The sequence below is a fragment of the Anopheles stephensi genome, chromosome 2 (assembly GCF_013141755.1).
Source record: "Anopheles stephensi strain Indian chromosome 2, UCI_ANSTEP_V1.0, whole genome shotgun sequence".
Lineage (NCBI taxonomy): Eukaryota > Metazoa > Arthropoda > Insecta > Diptera > Culicidae > Anopheles > Anopheles stephensi.
In genome coordinates this window covers 81,024,876-81,042,309 of record NC_050202.1, presented here as the reverse complement: position 1 = coordinate 81,042,309, position 17,434 = coordinate 81,024,876, and the positions used below count along the sequence as shown (strand labels likewise).

The window sequence follows — 17,434 nt, the reverse complement described above, 5'->3', positions numbered from 1 at the left end:
TCGGCGGTCTGTGGTCATCTCGCATGGTTTCGATCGGTCGGAAGATAATAACCCTTCGGTGGCAGCCGCACCAGTCACCCTGGCTGTGGGAAAATGGACATGAAATTAATGACACAGATTTTCCAGCCCGCCTTTTCGTGTCCCCTTTCGTCGAAACCCCTTAGCATCGAGCGGTTTGAGATGATCCGTGTGCAAGTGTGCATTTGCATGCCTGCATGCACCGTGGGTAAACAAAGCGATGGGATGGCCTCCATTCGTAAGCCATCCCCCCGACGGAACTGGACCGAAGCCACTGCAGGGATGAACCTCGCTCTCGCCCATACTTGCCACCCCTAGTGTCCGCGTTCTTCCGCTTTAATGAACATGAAATGTTAAATGTCACGGTGATTGACGTTTGGGACCGGTTCATTAGCGCTGCGGGACCTTTTTGCTGCAGGATTTATGCTCATAAATATAAATAGTGGGCAAACGCAGCGGAACGGCCTTCCGAAACCCCGAACATGCCATGTGCTTTGCTTACATACACGGCCGACGGGTTCGCTTCATAATCAACGCTCTGGGTCATTGCTTCAGTGACCTGCGTGAAGCGGTTCGGTTGGTTTCTAAAGAGTAAACACGGAAAAGCCCCCCTCGGGTGTGATGTGAGCAGTCGCCGCCAGTCCAGCAAATGCTGCTTTAGAAGAGCTGGTGGCCGTTGGGGTCTGGTGCATTGGGGAGAGGGGTTTAATTATTGAATTTTTGCTCCACCAGGCAACGGCCAAAAGTCTGACAGTTGGTGGTTGCGGAAGCTCGAATAATTGGGTTGCAAACTGAAAAGGATTATTTGGTGATATTTGACAACGCATGAATAGATTTCGTTAATTATTTTCCTTTCGTCGAGTAAAACTATCCAACATCGTGCATCAAATGAGTGCAAAAGCCATTTCTGGGCGTAAGGCTCTCAGAAAGATTCGTACGAAAGGGCGTAGATTGCATACATTTAGGGGAATCGGTTGCCAAATGAATTTCAATTTGAAATTTTATAAGCAGAACGCCTGAATGTATGCATTATCGGGGTTTCAAATTAATATTTAAATCAAATATCGTTTTTGTAGTGGCTTGAGAAAGGATTTGCACTAAATTGATGCATTGCAGACTAACTTCCAAACAATTCTCTCATTCAACAATTCTTTCACCTGCATTATCATGTTGTAAGGAAAATACGCTACAAGTCACCAGTTTCCTTTACGAACTGTAGCTTTACTACGTTTACGAAAATATCACTTGACACCAGTTTATCGGCTTCCCATCTAAACCTGGCTCACGTCTACCGGCGCACAAGCAACCGTACTTGACGGTGGCCCCAATAAACGTAACCTAGTGTAACCAACGATGCGCAGCAAAGTTGTATCCTTTTTCGCACGTTTACTCCACCGAAAAAATCGATCGATGTTCCGTTCCGTTGCTTTTATCTTGCTGCCAACCGGTCGGCATTAGGACGTGGGAAAGAAAACTATTCGCACACACACACAGCACAGCGCACAGATTCAGCATTTGCCAACACGAACAGCGTAAAAGCCCGGTCAGCCAATCAGCACAATGGGCAAAATTGTGCTTTTTGCAGTGGAACCACCACCACCAGCATACCTGCAAAAACCCGTGAAGCGCTAAATGCGAAAGAGAATGGATCACAAAAAAAGCTACGTAGCGAGCGCACAGTCGAAGCCCTAAGAAAAACGCGTATACATTCGGGGTTTGAATACTGCCATTTTTAACGATAAATAAATACACGTCAACACCGGTGCTGTGCTGCGAACACCAGACGCTATCACACACTCCAAACTTGGGTCTTTTTCCGAGGGTACGAAAGGAAGAAACGTATCAGGGTGGGTGAGAAGGGATGTACAGGGCAGCCCCCGGTCAGACTAGCAGCATCAATATAAATAACGGAAAAAAGTGAAGCCAATTCAGTTAAACTAACGAGTGGAAAAGCTTCAAAGCGAAGGGCTTAGAGTCTTGCGATGGGTGAGCTCTCGTGTGTCCTTGCCCGGCCGGTGGTCGGTTTCGTTGCCATTGTTTGTGGCCAGGTTCTTGTTTGTGCGACCTAGCACAGCAAGATGGCAACGATCGGTGAAGGTGGCCCTTGTTTAAGTTTTTTTTCTTTGAAGTAGAGTCACATTCACCCATACGCCAGAATACAGCGTATATTGCTCTACATGACCTTTGCGTTGGATTTCGTTTAGATGCGAAAGGAAAACAAGGACATAGAAAGAGGATAACGAGTCCATGAAATCATGCAGTGGGTATAAAGAAAATACCTTTTTAAAGTGACGTTGCTAGATTAGAGCCAGTCTTGTGTTAAATAAAATAGATATAAATGTTAGAATGGTTTCGCTATCATCCACAAAACAGTTGATTACCCAATTTCCAAACTAGGCGCCTAAATGTATGCAATCCACACAACAAAAACCTCTCCGGATCATGATACAATTCGCATACGCTTTCTTTGTCGACGTCTCCTGACGTAAATCAAACATCGCACTGATCTTCGCTTTCATCTCCTAGTCTAATTTAATTGCTGCTCAATAATGAAGCGATTTAATGGGGTCAGTACGGCGAACCGGACCGTTCGGCCCCACCCCCACCTGAATCCCCGTAATGAAGATGAAAAAGGGCTGATCCGGCTGTAATCTTTGTCGGTGGGAACTCGATGGGAAAGTTGCAAAATGGTGCTCCGATCGCTTTCATGTGCTTCATTAATTACCCGAAAGCTTTCAACTGGTACCGTCGCCCGTTGAACGTCTGGCCAGCACAGCACCCGGATCGCTCTGCCGATATATACTGACCGAAATTAATTTGGATTATCGGTCACGCACACACACACACACAGACGTGCGATGCAGCAAACCATGCCAACTCGGTTGCAAGGCCCGATGCATCCTTATTGCATTCCGTTCAATTATCTCTAATCCGGATAAATTCCTTCAAACTACGACCGTCTGAAGTACGGTGCAACATCAAAGCCGATTTTTTGTTGTTGTTGTTGTGTGTCGTTCCAAAGTTTCCCTTTTTGCTTTACGTTTTCAATTTGCTCTTTATTCCCGTTTGCCTCCCGCACAAGATGCATTCCACGACAAGCATTCGGTTCAATTGGCTGACTTTTTCGACGACACACAGCCAACGATGGCTAATCCGACAGACGCAATCTAAATCCCGCTTCGATCTGAAGTTCTGTGCACAGTGCTTAAAGTGAGACCGTCCAACCGTACCGTAGGCGAGCAGCAGTAGAAAAGCGCGGGACGAGCGGTCCCGACCACCAGTGGAGAAGAGATTAGGAAATCTCATTTCGATAGTAACTCCATTGCAACGCAAGTCTTCCGGCGTCCTTCCGTGGTGTACATTTTGCCCGGCAAAATCGAAAAGTCAACCTGATATTGATCGCATTTCTTTCTCGTTCGTTCTCGAAACCCATTCCACAGGCACGAAAGCAGTCGCGGAAAAGACGAATTCCACCACCAACCTACTCCCTGCAACCAGCCATTCGTCGAGCGCGACGTCCAGCACCACCAACCTGTCTCCATCGTCGACGGCCATCTTGCACCACGGTACCACGATGGTGACCGTGAAAAGTACGGCCGCAGCGAGCAACGGTGCGATTGCAACCGCCACCAGCCCTACCAGCCTCATCCTCACGACGGTCAGCCGGGCGGAGACGGCTTCCGGCAGCAGTAGTGCGTCTTCTTCACCGTCGGCGGCATCCTCACCGGGGACGGTTTCGCTGAGCGGGCTGTCCGGTGGGCTTGTGAAGAAACCACGGCCCAAGACGGTATCACCGACACGGCACGGACCACAACAGTGTCAGGTAAGTGCAGTACGGAACGCAACAGTGAGCTGGCCAACTAGCTGCAATCTCATTATTCGATCGATTGAAGGGAGAGAGCGAGAGAGAGGTTTATCATAAACGATGATTGGTTGAATTACAGATTGTTGGAATTGGTTGCTTTAAAGATGAGAGTTGTTTGTTGGTGTTACTCAATCGTAGAATTGAAGTATCAACAGCTTCAATTCTAACTCTAATGGTTTTTTACCACGAATTTTGCTATAAACCTCTGAAAATAGTGCTATAAAATACTTTTCCCATGCACCGCGAATAATAATCGTCATTCTTCATGCTCCATTTTGCTCCGCTTAAGCACGAGAGCCGTCTCACGTGAACAATCGAATCGAATAACTTCTAATGGGATGCATAAATGCCATCTCGTCGGTTTAACAATTTCTCAAAGCTAAATACCGACAGCAAATGCACATCTGCTGTTACGTGCGGCCACGTATGCATCTTCGCTTACCCTTGGCTGGCCAGGGTACAAGAAAATCTGAACCTCTTCTCACCGGGATGCTTAATTTCTGGTCCCGTCCGCCCCGGACGACGAGCGCTATTTATTTAATTTGCCCTACGTGAGTGCCTACTCGTGTGCAAAAGCGGATCGGTAAACGGCTTTCGGTACCGTCGATTGCACTGGCAATGCAAATGCCGAGCGCAAAAGCGTTTGTTGCGATGGAATCTTGTCAAATGCAGCACTCCGAGCGTAAATGTACCTTCAGCGGTAGCGAACTTGCTGCTGATGTCGTGGATCGTGCACGGAAATTACTCATTTCAGCTGTACGTGTGCTTTTCGATAGCTTCTTTCGGTACGTGGCAAAGAATGTTGGGTTTTATTTGTACCTAACGTTCATATATGCAACTATGCTTATTCGGTTGAAAAATTCGATTCAAAATTAAAAACACAGTATGTCATGCGTCATGCGGATTGCATAGCTTTAGGCGTCGAACGTGTAAATCATGTTCTCTGTCCGTAGAAGATTTTGTTTTATGTTTTCGGGATAATTTATCCCCTTATATAGCACGAAAAAGCTTCCAAACCTGTCTCTCATCAACATGAGAGCCACCCAAGCAAACCCTCGTTAAGGGAAAGTCCCCAGAAACGTTGGTACTCTTATGCCCCCGTCAAGCAAAGCTGGCGGGCGACAAAATCTCAAGTTTTTAAAAATTTCAAACGATTTCCAAATGAAGTCACACCAGACCTTCAGCTTCAGCCACCCACAAACAAGCACCGGAAGAAAGTATCGTGCGCAAATGTAATCGAAAAACCGGAAACGGAAAAGGTTTCCCGTTTCAGCGTCGTGTAGTTAATTTTTCTTCCGCTCGTTTTCTCGCATCCTCGTTTGCTCACGATTAAAGACGATAAGACGTCGACATTTTCCTGCGTGTGTGTGTGTGTGTGTGTGTTGTGGGCTTTGCTAAAGACGCAATATTCCGCCACCGTCGTCTACGTCGCTGTATCGTTCGTGCAGTAGGATATTAAAATCATTTAAGAAACGAGCCCAAAAGTACTTTATAAATATTTTCCAACTCTTCCTTCGGTAGCGACGGGAAAGATTCACTTTAGCCGCTTCCCCGGTGCTCGATGCGGTGTCTGCAAATGAACGCTTCCGAGTGGTATATCATAGCACACACCGCATCATCAGCTTCTCGATGATATCTTTCGCTAGCGCTTGACGATTTATTTTTGACCGTACCTGCTCCGGTTCGATCGAGAGCGAGAGAGAGAGAGTGGGCCGCACATTTGCGAAATGGAGACCTCGCATCTATGAGTTGTGTGCGGGAAATTCGTCCTGATTTTATTTAGCTGTCGTATCCGGTGCTACGATCTGCAGCAGCCTACGAACGATCCAAGGGCACCGAGGGCCGACTAAGAAATGGGCGAGGCAGCAAATCCATCTCGTCCTCCCTTTCTGTCGCAAAAAACGATTGCGACGAGACAACTTCAAAGCAACATTTTCTTTTCCGTGCGTTTTTGCCGGTTAGTGTCTGCTTCGTTCGCCCCAATATCCAAACCGTCGCCCTTACGAGCTAGGACGTAAACGGACGGCTATTTGCGCTACAGCATGATAACGATATCCATCTTGTTTTCACAAACCAAACCTCTTACCCTCCCTCCCTTCGTTACGCTTACCTTCCCAGCCTTCCCACCCTCCCCACCGTAAAGGCTGACGGTAAACATTCAACAGATCAAAAAGATGTTCATTAAAAAGATGGTGCAGTAAACACGCTCTTTCTCGGAAATCGGAGATTGCTGGCGGGGCAAAAACAAGTCAAGAGGGGGGAGGGGGATTGGTTTGGGAGGTGGTGTTATGCTATCAGGCAGGCAGGCACAGGCACCCACACACACCCACACACACACCATCACAGGATGCCATTAAATTGAGAAGGAATTTCAAAACAAATTTTCAATAATGCAAACGGTTCTAATTGCATACATCGGGGCGCTTGGGGAAGCCGAACGGAGCCAGATTAGCCTGAATTTGTTTTGCGCACTTTGTGTTTCAATTGTGCGTTCGGAGCGTGCAGCGAGCGGGATTTAGCAGGAAGAAAGAGCATTCGAGAGTAATTACAGTGAAAGCTTTTAACGATAAGATTAGAAGATGAAATTTGCCCCATCCTTGGCACAGGTTATCCTTTTTCTCCAGTGCGCTCGCCGCTCGCTTACAAGATGGCGAACTTAGACTGTTGGTTTTTTTTTCTCACTTGGGAAAACAATTTTCGACAAAAAAGGCTCGCATCAATTCTGCCACTGTGTGGATTCCATTTTGGAAACGTTTACAAAGTGGTTTCATCCCTGCAACCCTTCCGGAGGGCTTGGACCTTCTAACGCTTTTGATTAACTTTTTGGCCGCTCTCGTCTCGTGTTCCGGGTTACGGTTCCCGGTGAATCCTTTCCCCTCCGCTAGGTTAGGAAGCGATGCTTCAAGGTCAAATCAAAACGAATTTACCATCATTAATCAAGCTCTCGGTTCCGGTCCCGGGATGGCATGAAAATGAAGTAGCTTCAAGGAGTTAGTACACACCGGGGACTAACAGTCACAAGGAAAAGGAGAATCGGGTTGAGATATTTATTGTTTCTTTCACCTAGCAATTGTAACGCAGGGATGGCAAAAAACAATCGTGACACAAATTTTACTTTAAATAAGTGGAAAGAAAAGCATGCCAAATTTACTTATTTTAGTTTTGAAACATTATATTGCGTTTGGCTAACAACAATTTACAAATGATTCAGAAACTTGATAATAGATGAGGCAGCAAACAAACATTACGGCAGAACGATCGTCGTGTCCATCAGATTGCATAACTCTGGGCGTCTTCGAAAATGAATATCCTTTTGCAATACTAAACGATATCTCTTCTACCAAATAATATGACTCGGTTGTCTTCCAACTTTTATTGGTTGTAGTATTGATTAATTATGGTACTTGAAAACTGAAACCATTTCATTTTATCAGTAAAAAACCAAAGAGTCGAGAGCAGAGCAGATATTCCTGCCGATGGTCCTTACAACTCTTCCTATTCTCTTGCCCTGTTTGGAGCAGCGCACAGGAAATAATAATACCTCCTGGGCACTACACAAAGTAATAAACTATAAATCTTCATCTCCACTCCTTCATCTCGTCGAAGTGTTGCTGTCCGGTTCCCCACTTTTCACCCATCCCCAACGCTCAAAGTTCACCCTTTCGGGGCGTCGCATTTTCCGGTAACACTGAAGAGGAAAATCTAATCAGCAGGTAGCTCATTTGTAGCTTTATGACAAGCGTTTAGCTGTGGGGAAAAGAGAAAAAAAAACGGATCATTCCGACCCCCGTACCAAATATCATCCCGAAAACGCACCAATTTCGTCCAACGTCGAACAGGAATGCGGGCATTCGTCTGCGGGCGTACCTGCGGCCTCGTCACGCCGGGCGCCAATTTCTTGGCAGAATTACTGCCCTTTCACTGTACAGCGTACACCGGTTCGGCCCTTTGATGATGAAAGGCAACTTGTTAAATCCGAATCCTTCGCTACGCCCGGGTGTCCCTCGGTGACGACGTCATTTCTTCTATTTCCCTAGCGCTGTCATTCCCTCCATTCCCATCCGAAAGGGATCGTTCAAGCGAGAAAAAAGGCACGAGATTAATAAGGATTTTCCTTTCCGGAGCGCACTCAATAGATCACTAGCAATTGAGGGTCATTAATTTGTACGTGAAACGAACGGTGCCTACGCCGTGCCTGGCCGACTAAAGGATCATCAAGGATCCCCCGCCTTCGTTCCTACGTATCCCCCGAGCTAACTGGCGTGGCTGCACTTAACGAGATAAACCATTCGCCATGCGAGAGGGCGTAGACGAGAGGGCTGAACTTTGGCACTTGTTCCTATTAAGCTCAATTTGTTATCGAGCAAGCCCCCTTTCGCCTGTATCGGTTCATCAGGCTGCAGCTGGACCAACTGGGCCTTGGTTTTTCTGATTGTTGCTACCTCCTTTCCTACTCCTTTTACCGCTTCTATAATGAAGACAATTTTGCAGTGCGAAATCAGCAAAAAGGGTCGCGCGACCCGTAGGTCGTTAGGATGGAAAACTGTTCAAATGTTGCCATTTATCATACGAAGCAGCGAAACGGGCAGGGGCGTTGTTTAAAGAGAGTTCGGTCAGTTGGAGTATCGTAAATAATCGGACCGTGGGCAACAAAAAAAACCTCACCAGAACCCCCGAATCAAAGCACGCGAAGGATCTCCTGCAATCCTTAATGTTCTCGGATCCTAGTACGGCTAAAGCGGGAGGCGAAGCAAAAATCCTGGACCCTTTGCGGACCTCGTTCTTTAATGATCGACGAACGATGAAGGTTCAAGCAACGCACGATAAGCATCTCCAGCCGAACGCGCAGCAGTTGAAGTGAAACAAAGGAACGAGAAATTAAAATCTCATTAACAGATATTGCTCCCATCCCGGGATGGGATAAAGGAAAGGAAACGAAACCGAACGACTCAAAACAATTCTTCGGCACAAAAGTTTCTTCGATTTGGCGAACTATCGTTCGAATCACTCCCCGCTTCTGGGCCTGCTGCCATCGGTCGCGTACGGCGGGCATCTCGTTATGTGCGCGCAACTGCTGGAATCTTTTGATGTCGATTAGGGTCGACATAGTCTGCATTTTTATATACAGCTCTTGCTCGAATAACGACTTGCTAATGATGGTAGTTTCTTGAGGCAATATCCATTCCCCTTTCTGTTTCTATCTTTTAGTTAAGCTTGAAGCATTAAACTATCCTACTCGTTAGCCATTTGGTTCAACGATTGCAATTTGCGTAACGAAACGCTTTAATGCGTGTAATATTATTATAAATAAATTTGAAATGTTTTATTTGTTTTAATTTACTGTCAAGTTAGTATTGGAAGCCACTAAAACGATTTCATCGAAAATAAGGCAGCATCATACAAAGCAAGCAATGGGCTCGTTTGCTACACTGAATTGCATACTGTTAGGCGCAATCATCAAAACCACTCAACCTTAAGTTTTATGTAACATAAACAAAAACTTCTCACAGAACCACATCCCTATGACCCTGAAAACTAAATTCCTAACCCCAACAACAACCACACAATTTCCCAAACTCGTCAATCGACACTTTTCCACCCATTTTTCACGGGATTTTCGAGCCCCGTTCGAAATGAGATATAAACGTACACCGGTGCAAATGAATCCCTTTAATCATGAACGCTGCTCATTCATGCCGTTCGCTACCCTCTGCTTTAATCAATGACTGTCTAAGCAATCACGGCGCAAAGGGTAAGGGCGTTAAGCTGCTTTACAAAACCTTCACTTAAAAGAACATTTACGCTCGCCGGCGTTGTTCCTGACGTGTAGTAACACGCATCACCGTAATGAATAGCTTGTGCTTCTACCACGTGTATGTGAACCATACGGAGGGACGAAAGACGAAAGAAGACAAGCAAAAAAAATACAAGAATCCACTCACCGTCTTATCCCGCTCTCTTAGGCGCTCTAAACCCTAGCTGCCGCGGCACCTAAAGAACATGGGAGCTCCACAAATGAGCACGCTGGTACGGTGGAAATTGCTTCGACATAAATTAAAACTTCCTCCACTCGTTTGCGGCCCTGTACAACGGCTGACGGCCGGAAGTGTGTCATTTGTAAGTGCGGTTTTATCCGTGCTCTGGTCTCCTTCGCCCTACTCAACTTGGCCCGGTTCGGGATGAGATCGTCTCTGAACTTGGATTTTTATTGTCTACTGCTGGAGAGCGGCCCCACCAGTCGCCACTCGCCCAGTCTCAACCACGCACTACTAATTCCTGAACTAACGATTATCCTTTTTGCCGTACTGGCCTCGGGGAAAATGAGGCTCGCTTAGAACTTGGTCCGTGGTGGTCCTATTTGTAGGAAATGGAGGTTCTTACTACGACACCGACCGATCGAGCGGAGGGTTGGTTGGCTGGGGATAGTAATTACGGTTGATAGAGCATCAAATAATGCTCGGACTCTGGCAGCAGTATCAGCGAAGGGTTACATTCCTTCCCGGCCCGAAGTTCCAACTCCCGAAACCCCCGTTCATCCGTTCATCCCGGCAACGATCCGAGCGAAGGACAGTTAATGAACTAATAAAAATAAAATGAGAAACTGAACGCCTTCCATCCGTGGTCGGCCACGGTCATCATCGGGTCGCTTTTGACGTCTTCAACCCGGATGCCGCAAAAAAAAAAAATAAGACCGGGTTATATAGCCAACAATCACCGGGAACTGCTACAATAACAAATGAAAGGGGGAAAAAGCGACGCATTCGGAAGAAACTTTTCCAGCTCACGCTGGAAACGAGTGTACGATAGAGGCGCAAATAGCGAAATAAACATTACTGCAAATGTCGGCACTTGGCAACAGGGGCATGCCCCCCTTCCCCCTTTGTGCCATTTGCCTTGTCCCAACCGAACGGAAGGGAGTGAGCTAATTTACAAAACTAAAAGAAATAAAAATCCTGCTCCCATCCTTTCCTTCGACCCGGTTCAATTGCCACGCAGACGGACGGGCCGGTCTATCGCGGGCTGGCAAGACTAATAATCATTTCCGGAGATTTTCCTTTATTTTAGCTGTCCTGTGGATGGAATCATCGGTACCGGAACAGAACAAAGTAATTAGCAATCGAGCGAACGGGCGGCAACTAATTACGAATTCCAACTAATCATAGCAGCATGAATGCAATACCTTCTTCAAACGCTTGCTGTTGCCATAAAACCTACGCGAGCTGAGGCCATCCATTTGCTATAATTATGAGTTGCACTGACCTGCCTTTATCACAAATAACTTACCAAATTGAAAGAGGTGGAATGGCAGCATTTAATTATGCATTTTATTCGCACAAACGAACTCAATCTCAATGTATTCCATCGCTCTACACTTTGTAATGTAAACATTCTGTAAAGCAAACCCCTCAAACTTGCTCAAACGCTCAACAATTACGCATCCCAAGAAAAACTTTCCCAGGCATCCATTTCCATTTGCCTGCCACGCTTCATTTTGGCCACCCCAACCTTTCAATCATCATCATCATTGGCGAGTGCGTGTAACTGCGGAAAAAAGGCGTCGAGCTCTTGCGGCTAATGGATGTGTGCCGTACGTTAAACAACACTCGTCCCGCAATACGGCTGCAAGACAAATCGAAACCTTTTCAATCAGTCCTCCGGCAAACATTCACCCCCCAGCGCTTGTCGAAAACTCGGAAAATTGAAATAAAATAAAAACATACCCCGCCCTATCCGTTTTGCAATTTTTGCCGTGTGCCTGCGTACGATCATTGCCGGTGGACACGTACACGGACGAGCGCGTAAAACACGCCTAAACCATAACCACCAAGGCTCATCAATAATTCAGCCCCATCGGTGTTGGAAAGGGGTCTGCGTGTAAAAGACTAAGGGTAGGCACACATACACAAAAAAGACGCCCAAACTCATCCAGTCCGTTCGCTCGCGGCACACGGAACTGCAGAAGGGCTACCTAACTGGTCACCGGGGATCACGTTGGCGCTGGCATACGGATGAGTTTCGGTTAAGCATATTACACGCTCACTCGATGACAGCTGAATGCCGAGCATTCAGCAGTTTTCTCCTGGCCCCGGAAAAAAACGCTGGGCTGTAGGGTGGGGGAAAAGCAACAATCTCATTAAACGGTTCGCATTGCGTGACAACTAAATTTATCATATTTTCACGCAATCACAAGCGAGCTCACAATCGTCACCGGGCCCGATTGCCGGTTTCGGGGTGAGCGAATGTTTTATTTCGGGACCCAGTTTTCTTTTGGTGCTCCCAGGTGAGTTGCGTGCTCCAGATTTAACCTCACACTCCGGGCAACGCGGTGGGCGTGATTGTGTCTGTGTAATTACAATGGCGGGTTTTTCTTGGAAATCGAGGAAATGCGCTCTTTGCCGGTAAGCAGGACGGTAATGAATTTATTGAAGGCAAACCAAGAAAAAGTGCTCGTGCGGTATACTGTCGCTGTAAAAATGTCAACAGGTATATTTGTTTTATTAATAAGGTTTATGGAGGGAAAAGATGTTTGGTTTGTTTACTTGTTATTTGTTGATGGTTGGTGAAATCGTCTATTTTTTATAAACTTTGTAGGTAAAACAGAGTGAGATTTACAATAAACAGAAGATGCATGAGTGCCCCTAAATGAAGGCCACTCAAAAGGCTTCTTGTGACTGAGATAATCAATTTCATCATCAGTAGCTCTATCAGTTGACATTTTCGAAGGGATAAGAATAAAATCAACTGGCGGCAGTTTAAACGAAAGTTCATACGTAGCCTTATCCTAAGGCCTACAGCCCGCTCATTTCATCAAAATTCAACATTCGGGTCTAAATCCCTCTTCTGCTAAGGAGCTCTTCACTATTGGTATACATTCATTCCAAAGCCTCACATTGTTAGGGAGTCTTCTTATTTTATTTTATTTTTCTTGATCCCTGAAAAAATAGTGACTCAAGAATTAAACCTGTCTCTGTAAACAATTACTAAATTATAGCTACTAAATTATAGTATTGTGTGAAGGCTCAGCACAACGATGTCATTAATCATTTATAGAAGCTGTTTGATTTAAGTTTGCACTTTGTATTCATTTTTATCTAAATTAAATTCTTATTTCAATAACTTGCGTTGCTTTTCGTTTTTAATAATTATTTTGTCTTATATGATCTTCACACTAAAGCTTCTAAATAGCAGATGATTGCATACATCTAGGCGCTCTCATCATGGGCTCGTAATGCACTAATTCTTCTCGTAAAGAGCATACTATTCGAGACTTTTTTAAGTGAAAATCTACGGCAAATTACAATTTTATTCCCTTCTAGAAACCCTCGTACACAAAATTGAACAAATTTCTCTCACCATTCCTAATCAACTGATATTCTTCCAATGCACTGCCGAAGAGCCTTTCGATCAGCTGCTTGTTTGAGCACACTCACTACAAAGTAAAGTGAAACCATCCAACAGACACACGCGCGCATAACGCGTCACAGCCCATCATCAAATGAGGTTTCGCAGTCGCACCTACAGGCACGGATTTACATACAGGCAAAAGCCGTCAGCTGCGCAAAAACGGAACCGGAAGCGCTTTTGAAATGGTAGCCCATTCTACGATGGGAATGGGAATTAATTAACGATGTATTATGTGTGTGTGTGTGTACCGTCTTCCCGCCAAAAACCGAACGTGTAACAGCCTGTTCGGTTCAGCGGCCGTCGGGCTCATGGCTGGCGGAGAAAGCCCGCGATGCGATCAGCGTTCCGTCATGCAGAAAGGAACAAAATTGGTGCGAACGCCCATTCCCCAACCGTAATGATGCCGCGTCGCGTGGTTTTAGTTCGAAAAACAGCTTTATAGGCAGCGAGCCTGCTGCTGCCGTTGCAAGTATTTGTCCAAGACAGAGTTGGGGGGGGGGGGGGGCAGAGCGAACGTTCAAGGCGTGCGAGTACCTTGATGTCTTTCGCTTAAGACGCTGCAGACTGTACTCCACACAGAAGCCACGACAGAGGACGGTTAGCTTGTTGGTGGTGGCTGTGAAATTGTGGTGGCGGGGGTAAACCTTTCTCGGAAGGCGTTCTTGCGCCGAAAGCACTCTACACAACGGTGGGGAGAAGATTTGTTGTTTGGAGAATTATTAATTAATTTCTCACCGCTTCCTGTCTTGCTGGTCACGGGGGAGCCCCCAGTTTTTGGCGGCGGGGGAACAGACGGTTGACGGAGTTGTTGAAATTTTCCACCGAAGCATGCTGACGTCGCTGGGTGCCAAAAAGGAATCCTGCCGAAACTGGGCAGGGCTGTTTGTTGGGCGAGCTTTCGCGTGCCCCGGTAATTGCTTTCATGTTCAATTAATGGTTCAATTTGTTTGCTGCCGTCTGTCCATGGGCGCACCGGCACCACTGCCACGGATGATCATTCTAATTTCTTGCGCCCAAAAGTCAACCACAGCTAATTCGATTGACGGGACTGCCCGGAAAGTCGAAACCGGACGTAACATTCCCAATTCAAATTGGAAATCATATTTGTTCGCTGAAATTCTTCGTGAATATCAACGATGTGCATTATGACTGAAAGTGGAGGTATTTGCGGATCGTAGCTAATTATTTTTCTTCTCTTTACTTACTTTTGTTTTTGATTGCATCTTTAGAAAAGCTAATCTTTTCAGTCGTTTTTGGTGCAGAAAATATAGGCTTGAATAGTGAAACAGAATCGGAACATTTGAGTGACAGCCGATTGCATCACTTTAGGCACTATAAATTAGCCCGGAACGCTCTCCTTAGCTCTCGTCTCCAATAAAAAAAATCCAAAAGTCCTCAAGGCGTTACCGTACATTATGGGCCTATTTTCAAATCATTGAGCATCATGTTCTCGTACCTAATCATCCTATAATACAACGATTGTTCATGCCCGGTTGCGTTATTAACAACGCTCGCCTCCTTGCATCCCTTCATTTACCAATTATGATTGTCCCTTTTCTCAAGGATTCGACCACCGCATACACAACAATGAGTGTGGGTATGTGTGTGTGTGTGACTGATGTCAAACATTTATGAGTTAACATTTTCCACCCGATTGCCACCCGGCTTCAGGGCTTAATTAAAAATCTCTTAACTCAACCATCGGCCACCGACCTGTGTGCTCAAGCTGTTCACTTTAACGAGCCGTCGCCGTCCCTCACAGAGTGAAAGTTTAATCGCTTCTAATATCGACAGTATGTCCCACCGGTACCGGATGGGGCTTTTGAAGCTAAGGCACACACACACACACACAGAGAGACACGCATACCCACGCAATCAAAGCGTTCGATGGACTGGCAGCGGGAAGAGAGACCGGGTGTCCAACGGAAAATGAATGTCCCTTTTAGTTCTCCCCGGCAACCACCCCCAACCCGAATGGTTCCACCCCCTCTCCCCCCCGGAATGGAAACTGGTAATCGGTATCATTTTACGACTCACTGACCAAAACTGTCCGAGCGATTCATGGTTTTGATAGTTTTTCCAGACTCGGTGGTGGTCGTTCCGTTCGGGGCAGTGAGGCGTGAGGTGGGGTTGTACAGGCACAATCGAGCTTAATCGGTCCTGGGAGAAAATTAAAAGCCATTTTGCTATCAACCGTAAAAAGGGTTGTAATGCCGATAGTGCTCGGGTTTATTTTCAACGCCAAGGGACGCACAACATAACTGGCCAACGGGTGATAAACGTCACCAGCTGTGAATTGGCCACCCTGCCCGCTCTAGTTGCCGGACGCCGGGATTCATTTGCACAAAACAAGTGTCGGTGTGTTGGGGCGCTAGAGCTTTTATGGCTGGTTGCCGGTTTATGAACAAATCTAGCGAAATATTTTAGCCTATGGTTAATGTTAGTTTTGGGAGAAAGCTTTTAAATCACTATTCAACCATGAAATGGGGATTGCGTGAAGGTGTACGTGCGCGGTGAATTACTTCATCCCTGTTTGCAATAAATTTTCTCCATCCTAATCCTTCCATCGCTTGACCATCTCGCTCAGGTATGCGACCCAGGCACGGTGGGCTACCAAGTGGTAAGGTTAAATCTGATCTTCGATCTACTTAAGGTGTATTGGGTGGAGTTGTGCTCTCCGGAGGGATAAGAAGAATCAACCGTAAGCGTTTGCGTACAGCAAAAAGATACGCCCGGAGCTGTGGGACAATTGTGAGGGAAGCTCTAACAGTTGAACGTTCCTCTGGACCTTACTCAAACGAAACCGGTTGGACATGGGTCTTTACCTTTAGAGAAGCAAGAGAGAGAGAGATAGAGCGGAAAAAAGATCGACCAAGGCTAAAACAAATTTCCGTACACCGAAAAAGAAAACCCGAATCCCGGATGAATAAACCCGGAAACTGGTACCGAACCTACTGCTGGCTACCGCTTTTAATAAGACTAGGTTAATAAATAACCGGCCCTTCCCACCCGAAAAGGAGCATCCTTCGGGTCCTTATCTGATCCTTCCATATCGATCGAGATGATACCACTCTTTGGCCCAGTTGGCGGCATGTTGGGAGCATGGGAAAAAGGGAGGCTGGAAAAATCGAGGCAAATTCCTACGACACAATATCCTGAACCGATGCGTTTGCTTTAACCTTTTCCTTGCTTTTTGCTGCAATTTCTGTCTCTTAAGCCTCGGCCGAACCGCTCGACTGCTCGGACGCTGGTGCATGAGCGTTATCCTTGGCAGCACTTGAGCGTCGTAGCACAAGATCACTTTACTCCCACAGGATGGTTGGAGACGATTTTTTACCCATGAGCTTTAAGCCTGGAAGCCCCGAAAAATAAAAAGGGGAGAAAGTTTAGCAGCCCGTTGCGGCCACATCCAATTCTGTTACGCTTTCTTACCCTTCTCAAACGAAGTGAGGTTAAGTGGAAGTCGAGCGCTCTCTGTTTAATAAAATAAACAACTTGCGTGCGTCGGTAATATGGTGGAAGATAGCGAAACTGGAATATAGGAAAACACCAACAACTCTCTCTCTCTCTCTCTCTCTCGCTCTCTCTCTCGCTCTCTCTCTCGCTTTTCCGCTTTTACGTCGATGTACAATAACAAACTCTCAAGACCGACGAAAAACGGATACATCACAAGCAGTTAGGGACAAGAAAAGCTTCCCAACACAATAGCTCGCGCCGCTTGTGGAACTGGGACGGCTTTTTTCAGTGTGTTGTTCCGTTACAAAGAAAACGAACAACCACTTAAAAGACCATTCCGATACGGGGGGGGGGGGGGGGTTTCTTTTCCGTAAGAACAGTCATCCTACACTTTCCACTGATTGTGATGATGACGATGAGAAAAACCACCTCCCACACGACCCATTATGCAAAGAACACCGGGAGGGAGTTGACCGAGACCACTCACGATACATATGCTTGCACAACAATGACCCTTTTTGGCCCAGGTAGCCGGACCATCGGATTCCGTACGGCATTAAAGACCCTCACGCACAATTGTTTCACCTTCGACGATGAGGTCGACACAGGGGCCGAAAGCGCACCCTTCAGAGTTGATGGCAATAAAGCACATGTAGCCTCTTCTAGAAGAAGAAAAAACACCTTTCGCCA

At 46.3% G+C, this 17,434-nt stretch overlaps 1 protein-coding gene across 6 annotated transcripts in view; it reads left to right on the top strand.

Moving 5' to 3' along the window:
* The window catches only part of LOC118505542 (mucin-5AC), a 149,483-nt gene that overhangs the window by 104,256 nt on the left and 27,793 nt on the right, over positions 1-17,434 (top strand). For all 6 annotated transcript variants that reach the window (XM_036041472.1, XM_036041473.1, XM_036041474.1 and 3 more), the window contains exon 5: positions 3,459-3,841. In XM_036041472.1, the coding sequence (XP_035897365.1) occupies positions 3,459-3,841 (383 nt within the window). The remainder of the gene's footprint in view (positions 1-3,458; positions 3,842-17,434) is intronic.